Source organism: Aspergillus ibericus (assembly GCF_003184845.1).
Source record: "Aspergillus ibericus CBS 121593 unplaced genomic scaffold BO80scaffold_91, whole genome shotgun sequence".
NCBI classification, from domain to species: Eukaryota; Fungi; Ascomycota; class Eurotiomycetes; order Eurotiales; family Aspergillaceae; genus Aspergillus; species Aspergillus ibericus.
In genome coordinates this window covers 43741-54364 of record NW_020292189.1, presented here as the reverse complement: position 1 = coordinate 54364, position 10624 = coordinate 43741, and the positions used below count along the sequence as shown (strand labels likewise).

General features: G+C 49.8%; 5 protein-coding genes across 5 annotated transcripts; 3 read left to right on the top strand and 2 right to left on the bottom strand.

Moving 5' to 3' along the window:
• The first annotated feature begins 3373 nt into the window (after positions 1 to 3373).
• BO80DRAFT_506494 (uncharacterized protein) lies at positions 3374 to 4958 on the top strand. Its single transcript, XM_025724548.1, has 5 exons — positions 3374 to 3596; positions 3645 to 3749; positions 3803 to 4200; positions 4258 to 4322; positions 4374 to 4958. The coding sequence occupies exons 1-5, from the start codon at positions 3450 to 3452 to the stop codon at positions 4808 to 4810; spliced, it is 1152 nt and encodes a 383-aa protein (XP_025569316.1). The 5' UTR covers positions 3374 to 3449; the 3' UTR covers positions 4811 to 4958.
• Positions 4959 to 5365: 407 nt separating this feature from the next.
• On the bottom strand, positions 5366 to 5626 carry BO80DRAFT_369949 (sulfotransferase family protein; the record flags this gene model as incomplete). The annotated part of the gene is made up of 1 exon (XM_025716420.1): positions 5366 to 5626. One exon carries the CDS (start codon positions 5624 to 5626, stop codon positions 5366 to 5368), a length of 261 nt encoding a protein of 86 aa, XP_025569315.1.
• A 239-nt stretch (positions 5627 to 5865) lies between these two features.
• BO80DRAFT_430299 (putative nucleoside-diphosphate-sugar epimerases) lies at positions 5866 to 7070 on the top strand. Its single transcript, XM_025720680.1, has 3 exons — positions 5866 to 6183; positions 6244 to 6343; positions 6398 to 7070. Exons 1-3 carry the CDS (start codon positions 5924 to 5926, stop codon positions 6785 to 6787), a joined length of 750 nt encoding a protein of 249 aa, XP_025569314.1. The 5' UTR covers positions 5866 to 5923; the 3' UTR covers positions 6788 to 7070.
• Positions 7000 to 9256, top strand: BO80DRAFT_290866 (glycoside hydrolase family 2 protein). Its single transcript, XM_025714994.1, has 3 exons — positions 7000 to 8540; positions 8595 to 9005; positions 9097 to 9256. The coding sequence occupies exons 1-3, from the start codon at positions 7135 to 7137 to the stop codon at positions 9224 to 9226; spliced, it is 1947 nt and encodes a 648-aa protein (XP_025569313.1). The 5' UTR covers positions 7000 to 7134; the 3' UTR covers positions 9227 to 9256.
• Positions 9148 to 10489, bottom strand: BO80DRAFT_489043 (uncharacterized protein; the record flags this gene model as incomplete). The annotated part of the gene is made up of 5 exons (XM_025723589.1): positions 9148 to 9798; positions 9856 to 9916; positions 9954 to 10245; positions 10318 to 10337; positions 10438 to 10489. 5 exons carry the CDS (start codon positions 10487 to 10489, stop codon positions 9447 to 9449), a joined length of 777 nt encoding a protein of 258 aa, XP_025569312.1. The 3' UTR covers positions 9148 to 9446.
• Positions 10490 to 10624: the final 135 nt, after the last annotated feature.

The following is a 10624-nucleotide window of genomic DNA, read 5'->3' as shown; positions in this document are numbered from 1 at the left end:
AAACCCTAAAAACCCTAAACCCTAATAAACCCTAAACCCTAATAATAATGGGGCTTTAAATGGGGCTTTAATGGGGCTTTAAATGGGTTTCCATCTCTGCGGGTTATACACTATACTAATACAGACAACATATTATTATCTAAGAGTTAGATAGTGATTAGTAATACAGCAGGACACATCACACCCTAGTAAAATCCCATTGAATCCCAATAAAATCGTGATAAGAGTCATCAACTTTGACTAACCCGTTCACAACATAGAGAGTAGCTATCAAATTCAAACTTTGGAAACTTATAATTAAGTGGTTAAGTTACCTGCTATCAAATTTTCAGGTCTTTACAATCTGTAGTTCGCGAGGATACCGTACTCTAAAAATTAATTCTACCGCACTCCATGCTAAGACTTTTCTCCCATATAAACTACCCACACCCTAATTCCGCCGCATATGCGATCCCCCAACCCCAGTGGGTTAGGATACACCCTGGAAAACAGACTCATACTCTTCAATGATCTTTTAGTAGTCCTGGACGACGGAGACCTATACACCCGACTACTGGATGAAATCCACTGCTAACCGTCATTTGCTTACTCAAGCCAAATGAAGATGCTAGATCTTGTGAAATACTGATACTATTGGAATACCTGGAACTAAGATATATATTATTATCTAGATAACTATTTAATCTATAAGTAAAAAAATATAAGACGGGACCTTCTCCTGGGACTCCTATAATCTCTACCAATCTTAGACCGTCTGGGACAGTATTTATTAATAAACTTTTAGATATTTTTAAAAGACCGCTATGGCTTTAACACTATATTTATTATTATAGACTAGCTGAGTAAGTAAGTTACTTTAATATTATATATAAAAACTATATCTATACAAAATATAGCCCAGCTCTTCCTGGAGCGCGTATACCCTTAGTTAAGATCTCTAAATATGATTATATCAGATTAAGAAAGATAATTTATATCAGAATTTTGGGATAAGTTATATTATATATTATAGATAAAGTTTAAACTTTTAATAGTATATCATTCTTAAATTAATAGATAAACTAAAATTATGAACTAGTATATAGCGTAAAGACTTATCTTTTTTATAAATTATTATTAAGATAACTGGTTAAAACTCCTACTATTAATTAACTTTACTTTTACAGCTCTGCCCCAGGAGTCCATAGGATTATTATTTTTTATAATTAAGTAAGGATATAAGTCCCATACCTTTTTTAACTAGATATCCTCCTAAACCTCTATCACGGATACTATTAACTGATAATAAGTCCGAGCCTTAGTCCGCTGTATAGAATAGATATGGGAGCTAATAAAAAGAGATATATAGGCTGCCTAATAAATTTAGACCTGTGTAGCTAACTGACGGCGTCAATCTGTGAATTTTGATGTTAGAGATGAGGTTTATATGGATACTAGAAACTAGTACTAGGAGTAACCATTTTAGAAACTATTAGAAAGCTGGTACGGCCCAGTGATTATTATTAAAAAAATTAATTATATATTTTAAGTTTAATTACCTAATAATATAAAAGTCCATTCTATTTTTTATTCTGATAAATTCTGCCTTCGCGGTACTTTAGAGCTGCTACCTGGACAGATCTTAGACTAGGCTTTTTTAATTAAGATTAATAATTATACCGAGTAGGAAGTAGAATAGATCTTAAAGAGTTATCTATAGACAGGAACTCTGTAGTACCGCGTTAAATAGATAGATTCTGATAAAAATAACCGCGAGTAATATTCTACTAGTAATTTTAAGAATATACTTTTTTATTTACGTAACTTTTATGTTTGTTATCCAGATTGTTCTGGACTACTTAAACAACTCTTTATATAGATTATAGCTGTGGAAAATAATAAATTTACTGCAGATTATGATAATGATAATGTTTCTCTGACTAAGGATAGTCAAGTTTAAATAGGGGGGTGATGTGACAGTAGTCTCGTTCAGGACTATATAATTATATTTATTTTGTTTATTTTAATATTGTTTTTTTCAAGTGAGTATTTATAATACTTCTTGTTTTCCTTTTTTCCTTCTTACGCTTAAAGTTCTAGAGTAGTTAGTACCAATACGACCTCATTTTATTGTGTTAAACGGCCGTCTCAAAGAATAACTAGTCTAACTTTAATCTAATAATATCTATAAAAAGAATAGAAATCTTTAGAAAGGATAGAAATCTCTAGGATAATAAAGAAGTTTTCTAATATTATAAAGGAACTTTCCAGAAAGAGTTATCTTACTTATCTATAAGAAAACCTAACTAGTCTATAGATTAGATAGTTCTTTCTCTAGCGAATTCAATTTCTTTACAGACTATCGTACTTCACGTAGTCCACCCAGCTTCTTAGCCCGTCACAAATAGTTGCTCCTCTATGAATGAGATAATATAGTGTGATAGATAGCTGGAAGAATATTATACAAGTTCTAAGATATATGCATAGATCCAATCTAAAAAATAGAAGTTAGATGGTGATTAGTAATACAGCAGGACATATTATACTTTAATAAAATCCTGTTGAACCCCAACAAAATCGTGATAAGAGTTATTAACTTTAACTAACCCGTTCATAACATAGAGAGTAGCTATTGAATTCAAACTTTAGAAACTTATAGTTAAGTGGTGAAGCTATCTATTATCAAATTTTCAGGTCTCTGTGATTTGTGGTTCGTGAGAATACTATACTCTGAAAATTAATTCTGCCATACTCCATGCTAAGACTTTTCTCCCATATAAACTACCCGTACCCTAATTCCGCCGCATATGAGATCCCCCAACCCCAGTGGGTTAGGCGATCCCCGAGACTATTGATAGTCTTGACCCTTGCCTATCAACGAGATACGGGGAGGGCCGATGCTCCGTCGCCTCCGGGACCCGCTGGGCGGTCCGTGCGCTCTTCGATCGAATAGAGTTTGATCGATGATTCATAGAAGAACATCATCCACGCGAAGAATCCTGGGATCTGTTGGGTATGATTGGTAATCGCCATCCACTAGAGGCCTGAACGCCCACGGGAGGACCCTAGCGAAGACCATATACTGTTTCGTGAACGACAACCATTTGCTGGGAATTCCTGACACCCATGAGCATGGCAGCCAGTCCGCAACCAGCCTGGGGCTGAATACTCCGTTTGACCTAGGCCGTGAACATGGAAACATGGGTTCTGAGAAACCCTAAGTTGGCCAACCAATCGTTACCTGCGCTGATAATTGCATTCGACGAGATCGGCAAGCCCAGATGCCGTCATCCATGGTTCTTGGAGCTTGGGGGGATGTGGAGGCGAAGGGGCAATATTTCACTCCTGTCATTAAGCGGCCAGGATCTCTTGAGGAGACTACCACCGCACGAGACGTCGACAACGCACCGCAACACCCACGACGATGTTTGAGCCGTGACAATTAACAAGATTCCTTATTGCTGTCAAGGATGACCGTCAACCGCAATACTGCTATCAAGGCAGTTCCCCCAGCTTTCCTAGGATTGAGCTTGATCACCGTGCTCCTACGATGCTATGTCCGCATACGAATTAACAAGGCGTTTGGGTGGGATGATAGCCTGATGGTCATTGCCTTTGTATGTCTACCCACTAGGACTAAATGACCAAAGCTGACGTGCCTGGAGGTATTCTATGCCATGTTCTGCGGGTGTATGGTTGCGGGTGGCGTATATGGGACTGGCATGCACTTTGATGAGTTAACCACAACTCATCGGGTCAGGGCTATGATGGTATGACCGTTTCTCTTCCTACGTGCATCAGAATACTGACAAACCCTGTCTAGTTCTGGTGGCTTTGCGAGATCGGGTACTGTGCATCCTCGATTCTCTGCAAATGTTCCATCTGCATCTTCCTTGCTCGCATTACCGTCAAGCGGGTACACCTTGCCTTCATTTACATTATCATGACTCTCACCGTGCTCATGGGCCTCGTGTTGATGTTCGGGCTATTGTTTCAATGTCGGCCAGTGACCTATTTCTGGACGCGAGTGGCATTTGATCCCACGATTAAGGGGACCTGTGTCACCACCGAGGTGGTGGAAGCCTTGACCTACGCTTACAGTGCGGTGGCAGCCGCATGCGACTTGGCGGTAGGAATTGTTCCTTTCTTTATTGTTTGGGGGCTGAATATGCCCTTTCGGCGCAAGGTGGCTGCGGTGGGTATCTGCAGTATCGGCTGCATGTAAGCAATCTGGTGCGATTGGCCTCCTGTTATTGTTATCTGACCCAACCATTGCAGTGCATGCTCCGCAGTCATCGTTCGCTTCCCGTTTGTTCGTACTTTTGCCGACGTGGATTTCCTGTGTAAGGGCGGCCGTCAAGTGAACACTCAGCCACGCTAATCTTTGCATACAGACAAAACCTACGAAATCGCCATCTGGTCGAATGTAGAGGTCGGATTGGGGATCTTTGCCGGCAGCCTAGCGACCTTGCATCCTTTGCTTCGGCACGTTCGCACCAGCTGGGCACAAGGGCGACTCAAGAGACTCACTTCGCGAGATACAGCAGAGCAAGCAGCGCCACCAGTGGACTTTGTTTCGGTCTCGGATTATCCGTCACCCTCGGCATCGATCTTCCGGCCGGGCAATGTCATGAATATCACCACCACGGTTCAACGTGACGATTTGGGGCTGGCCGAGGGAAGCCAGATGTCCACCCGGGGGAGCTGTGATACCGATATGCGGGTGAATGATATTCTGGTGCAGCAGACTTTTCAGATTAGCACTGGGCGACCATCGAGGAATTGGGATCCTTGGATTAACACGGATGGTGGGGAAGATAACAATGTTTAAGGTCCAGCTTTCCTCATCGATGGCTCGTCCGATATCCTCATAGATAGTTTGAGCGATATTCTAGCGTGGAATGGTTGGAGTTACGCCTACGTGGTTGAATTATCTAATGAGAGGCGGTAATATATATAATACGAAGGGCGTCCTCTCGCACCGTCCATTGTACCCTGATACCTGATTTATGGCCTCCTGTCTTTCGATCGCGTAGGACGTAGAATGGCTGACAACTTCTAAGGGGGGCATTGCTCACTCAGCGCCCGGATGGAAATATCTTTATCCCTATGAGGCACGCCGCAGCATAGCGAATATTGGCAACAGCAGCAAACCTGCCCTCGTACTAGTAACTTCGCTCATAAGTTCGGCCAATTAGTGAATTGATGTTTTGTCTGGGCAATCCGATAAAATACAACACTGTCTCGGTCAATAGGGTTCTATTGCGTGCTAGAAACTACCCGGACCCAGTTCTGGATGCCCTATACCACGCGCCCGCTCCCAGTACAACCACCGTCAGGCCAATCCCTAGTACTCGCCTCATGCGGCGATTCACCTGGATATCGATCAAGAGGCCGCCAGGAGCTCAGCGTAGAAGACGACGCAAGGGGTGTTGGTCACGGCGCGACAGTGTCCCAGCAACTGATCCCATTCGGTGCGCGTCCAGGGGGTCCCTCTGCCTTGAAACTTGGCCTCGAGCGCCGCACACCAGAGGTCGCAGTCCCGAGGGTTCTCGTTCATACAAGAGGCAAAGTGATAGCCGTCATCGTATCCGAGGTCGAGCAGGGCTTGTCGCAGCGACGAGGTACCGGTCCTGTCACCATGCATTCCAGGGGGTCAAGACCACCCGACTGGCAAGTCGACGGGTCAACTGGCCAACCCATCGATGCGATGCAGTCGGAAGAACGATGTTCCGGCAGCCTCATTCTTGGGCGCCCCAGGGCTGGAGAGGCTAGAACTGCTTGGCAAAGGTGCCATGTCAGCCGGCTGACACGGGGAGCGGATATAAGCTTACTGCCGGCCCGGGAACCCACCAGCTCCGAAGTATTTATATTCCCGGCTGGATCCCGCGCCGCTGGCTGACGAGATGCATCATCAGCACCAACTGCTGCCAACAATTTGAACATGCGTCTCCTACTTACCGGTGCGACCGGCCTGGTGGGCTCCAGCGCCTTGAACCATATCCTGTCCCTTCCCCCGGGTCAGGTCTCGCGACTGTACATCCTCAGTCGGCGGCCCGTTCCCATGGCCGACAACCACCCCAACGTGACCGTCATCGATCACCAAGATTTCACCCAATACAGCCCGGAATTATTGGACACGTTAAAGGGCGTCACCGGATGTATCTGGGCTCTGGGGGTTTCCCAGACCGAGGTGACCAAGGAGTACGAATGCTGTGAATCTCCATCCGCCAGTTGACACTGCGCTAACCGCACGGGGCGCAGGGACTATGTGAAGATCACGGTGGACTATCCGCTCGCCGCGGCCAAGGCCTTCTCCACGCTGTCCGACTCTTTCAACTTTGTATATGTCTCCGGGGAAGGGGTATGTGTCCGCGCGTGTAGCATTCCAGCTCTTAGCTAACGAGGGACGCACCAGGCAACCCAGTCGCCAGGCCTGCTCACCCCCTTCTTCGGTCGGGTTAAAGGGGAATGCGAACAGGCCCTTATCGGGCTGTCCTCACAGTATCCCAGTCTCAAGCCCTATTCCGTCCGCCCGGCCATGGTCGACCCCACGTACGACCCGCAAGTCCAGCAGCCCTATCTACAACGACCCGACCAGAGCACGCTCGCGAAGAAGATGCTCCGGGGGGTGCTCGGGCCCGCCCTGCGCGGAGCGTATCCGTCCGCCGTGTCCCCGACCCAATATCTCGGGCGGTTCCTGACCGACCTGGCCAGCGGCGACGGGAAGCCGCTCCAGGGCGAGGGCGTCACCGGGGAGGGCCGGATTATCTCGAACAAGGCCTTTCGTCGGGAAGTAGGTCTCTAGCGCTATCGAATGTTCCAGGTGCAGAGAACGACCGTATCAGGGTCTTCTGGAGGATGGGTCATGCAATCCGTGTATAAATGCTGTGGGGACAAAGTCGTCCTAGGTTACTTCTGTTAGCCTGTCTGCTTTTCAAAGGACTACGTATATATATGTATCAGACCGAGACCGGGAGGTTCCCCCCGCGGTGGTGGCTGTTCAACCGAACACGTCACCCAGGCGGGGTTGAGGGACGATCCCGAGCCCCGAGCCTTGCCCCTCCCCCGGGCTCTTAATTCAACTCCATTCTACCATCTGCTGTCTGCTAAACTCAATTACTTTCCTTCTCAGAGCCACCAAGCGGTAGTACAATGCCTCCCTATCCCCGCCCGGACTTTTCCCGTCGCACCCTCAACTGGCTCTCGCTTGACGGGCCCTGGGACTTTCTCTTCGATGACGCCGACCAGGGCCTGGCGGAGCGATGGCAGCACGAGGGGCTCCCCACCCGGGCGGAACCCCACGCCAAACGCCCGATTCAAGTGCCGTATGCCTTCCAGACGACCGCCTCGGGCATTGGCCTCCATGAGGTGCACGAAGTGCTTTGGTATGAGCGGACGCTGCCGGATATTCGCACCGCGGAGGAACGTGCCCAGGGCCATCGACTAGTGCTGCGCTTCGGGGCCGTCGACTACGAATGCACCGTCTGGGTCGATGGCCAGCTTGTTGGAGGCCACCGGGGCGGTCATGTTCCCGTTGAGGTTGATGTCACAGATGCATTTCGGACGCCGGGCAGTGTCGACCCTCACCGGCTTACGGTCCGCGTCACCGACTCGGCTTCAGATCTGGGTCAGCTGCGCGGAAAGCAATACTGGGGTCCAGTCCCACAGGAAATCTTCTACCCCCCGACCAGTGGTATCTGGTTGTCCGTCTGGCTCGAGAGTGTGCCGTCAATGCGGCTGGGCAGCAGCAGCGATGGCACCGTGCTGAGGTCGGATGATATCCGGGGGGGTTACTTGCAAGCCCGACTCGCCGTCCTGGGTCGTCCGATGGCAGCCGAATGCGCCGTCGAGATTGAAGCCAGCCTGGCGGGCACCGTGGTCAGCCACAGCCGACAGAACCTACCGCGGGACAAGGACTGGGTCAATCTGGAAGTAGATATGCGTGTGCCCGAACCCAGCGCGCTCAAAGGGACAGAGCCATTGAGCCGCGAGGACTGCTGGCAGGGCCGAGTCGCCCTGTGGGCACCCGAACACCCAGTTCTGTATGGCTTGACGCTGCGTCTCTACAATGCGTCCGGGAGTCTGGTGGACGCCGTGGAGACCACGACCGGCATGCGAAGCATTTCCTGGTCCAATGGCGATGGGACCTTGCGGCTGAACGGCAAGCCCTGCTTCCAAACCCTGGTGTTGGATCAGGGCTATTGGCCCGAGACGGGGCTGACGCCGCCCTCGCAGGAGGCCCTCCGGGCGGATATTGAGATGGCCCAGAAAATGGGCCTTAACGGCTGCCGCAAGCACCAGAAGGTCGAAGACCCCGTGTTCCACTGGTGGGCCGATCAACTCGGATTCCTCGTGTGGGGGGAGATCGCCAACGCCTACGAGTTCAGTGCCGAGTACATGAATCGCTTCAATGCCGAGTGGGTCGAGGCCGTGCGTCGCGACATCAATCACCCCTGCATCGTCGCGTGGACCCCGTTCAATGAAAGCTGGGGCTATCCGTCCCTAAAGGACAATATTGACCAGCGGAACCATATCCGCTCAATCTATTACCTGACCAAGTGAGTGGCCCAATTTTAGCACCCGTGTGCCTCAGTCATTGCTCATCCCTCTAGAACCCTGGATCCCACGCGACCCATCAACGACAACTGTGGCTGGGAGCATGTGGCCACCGACCTGACCACCTACCACGACTACACGGATTCTCCGGCTCTGGCCGCCACCTGTGCTGATTTCGAGCGCGGCATTCTGGGCAAGAAATCCAACCGGGACATGTTCGTGGGGCCTATTCAGGACAGCTCATCTGGCCTCGTTGACCCTGGCGCACGACATACCCCGGGGGCTCCCGTCATCTGCTCCGAGTTTGGGGGCGTGAATATTATCCCGGCCCAAGGGACTGAGGCGGGCGAGAGGGACTGGGGGTACACCACCGCCAGTGATCCGGAGGACCTGCTCAGTCGGCTGGAGAAGCTGGTGATGGCCGTCGTCAAGGGGGGATATTCATGTGGGTTGGTTTATACGCAGCTGTAAGCCTATTCCATCTCCATCGCCATCTTCCGGGCTGGAACGATACCTATCTGCGTTTTGGCCAAAAGAACCGCTAACATTCCTCTATAGGTGCGATATCGAACAGGAGGTTAATGGCCTCTACTCGTACGATCGGAAGGAAAAGGTACCGGCGGCCCGGGTCAAGGCTATCATGGATGCAGCGCACCGGTACTATCACGAACATGTGGCTCTGAAGTGAAGGGTGGACATTTAATTAGCAGATGAGATAGTGTATGCTTGACCGGAACCGGCCATCTACTATCCCGGGTAGAAAGCTACGACTTGCATTCGTGGGGAATGACCACTCGTTTCGATTACTAGGTACCAGGAATCCGGCTGAGACCATTGGGCTAGGTTGGTAACGACAGCTGTTGGGTAGAGACTGCTCTTCATTCGAGCGAGGAATTTAAACATTTACCTTACGCATACGAAATGGTGGTGGTGGAGTCACTTTCCCCGTAATCCCCCTCCTTCGTCGCCAAATGGACCAAGAAGATCTCGTTATGCTGACGGTGACTGCGGCTGGTGCGCGAGGCCCGATTGGTATAGGGTCTCTGACTCGTAGCCTGAGATCTAGTCGCGGTGGTCGAGAACAGGCGGGGGAAGATGAGATCCATGACCGGCTTGGTGCTGGGCAGGCTGGCGGCGATGATCGCCACGGCCACTTCGATGCCCGATGAGACGGACACACCAAAGGTGCTCCGGCTGGGATCGGTACTCTGATAGAGTTTGACAATGTAGACCATTCGAGCGATACTGGCAAGGTAGGCACTGCACGACACGCCATATTAGACACACAATGCAATTCGGTTAGGCAGTATGACTTACAACGCCCCCAAGGACAGTAGACCCACCACTATCGACTGCTTCGTCCGACCCATTTGCAGGCCTACTCAACGTGGTTAGAGGCCAAAGACTGTACAGACCAATGGATGAACCTACCGAGAATGCCAGGGAGAGGGCGGCCGTGGCGTACCAAAATGGGATGGATGCAAAACACGAATAGTGCTCGTACTTCTGTGGGTTGTAGGCCGCATCTACCGGTGAGCATTGGAAGATGATCGCGAGAATGATGGCAACGGTCATGGCACCGACGGCTGCGATGGTGCCCCAGTTGAGGGTTCGAAGAGTCGGGAACAAGCGCAGATATAGCAGACAGATGGAGGTTTTGATCAGACCGTCAATGAGGGCGTAGATAATATGAGTGACGTATCGCAACTGGTGCCCATCACATAGCCAGTCAGCATCGAGAGTGCATACTACTATATGGATGAGAGGCTTTTGACCTACCTTGGCTGCCGGTAATGCGTCTGCGCGGGAAATCGTGCATCATGTTTTCCTGTCCCATCTTTCACCCCTACCAGGACACCTGAGATTAGTTGCTAGCTGGGAAAGATTGGAATAACGTACCAAGTCCAGCAATCACCACATTTAGGATCGCAGTGACGGTGGCGGCTGCCATGGTCCAGTCATCCCACCCCAGTCGCTTCACAATGACCACGCGGGATATGAATCGCAGGGTCACGATGGCAGCCGCGACCCCGGTCACCGTCCCATTGATAATTACAATCAAGGGCGCCCGGTTCTCGCTCTAGAA

Bases quoted from the DNA above. Each gene is read 5' to 3' on its own strand.
- BO80DRAFT_506494 (XM_025724548.1), top strand. From the start codon at position 3,450: ATGACCGTCAACCGCAATACTGCTATCAAGGCAGTTCCCCCAGCTTTC. The intron at 4,201-4,257 runs GTAAGCAATCTG...CAACCATTGCAG, and splicing joins ATCTGCAGTATCGGCTGCAT to TGCATGCTCCGCAGTCATCG. The intron at 4,323-4,373 runs GTAAGGGCGGCC...CTTTGCATACAG, and splicing joins TGCCGACGTGGATTTCCTGT to ACAAAACCTACGAAATCGCC.
- BO80DRAFT_290866 (XM_025714994.1), top strand. From the start codon at position 7,135: ATGCCTCCCTATCCCCGCCCGGACTTTTCCCGTCGCACCCTCAACTGG. The intron at 8,541-8,594 runs GTGAGTGGCCCA...TCATCCCTCTAG, and splicing joins TCAATCTATTACCTGACCAA to AACCCTGGATCCCACGCGAC. The intron at 9,006-9,096 runs GTAAGCCTATTC...ATTCCTCTATAG, and splicing joins GGGTTGGTTTATACGCAGCT to GTGCGATATCGAACAGGAGG.
- BO80DRAFT_430299 (XM_025720680.1), top strand. From the start codon at position 5,924: ATGCGTCTCCTACTTACCGGTGCGACCGGCCTGGTGGGCTCCAGCGCC. The intron at 6,184-6,243 runs GTACGAATGCTG...CACGGGGCGCAG, and splicing joins CAGACCGAGGTGACCAAGGA to GGACTATGTGAAGATCACGG. The intron at 6,344-6,397 runs GTATGTGTCCGC...GGGACGCACCAG, and splicing joins TATATGTCTCCGGGGAAGGG to GCAACCCAGTCGCCAGGCCT.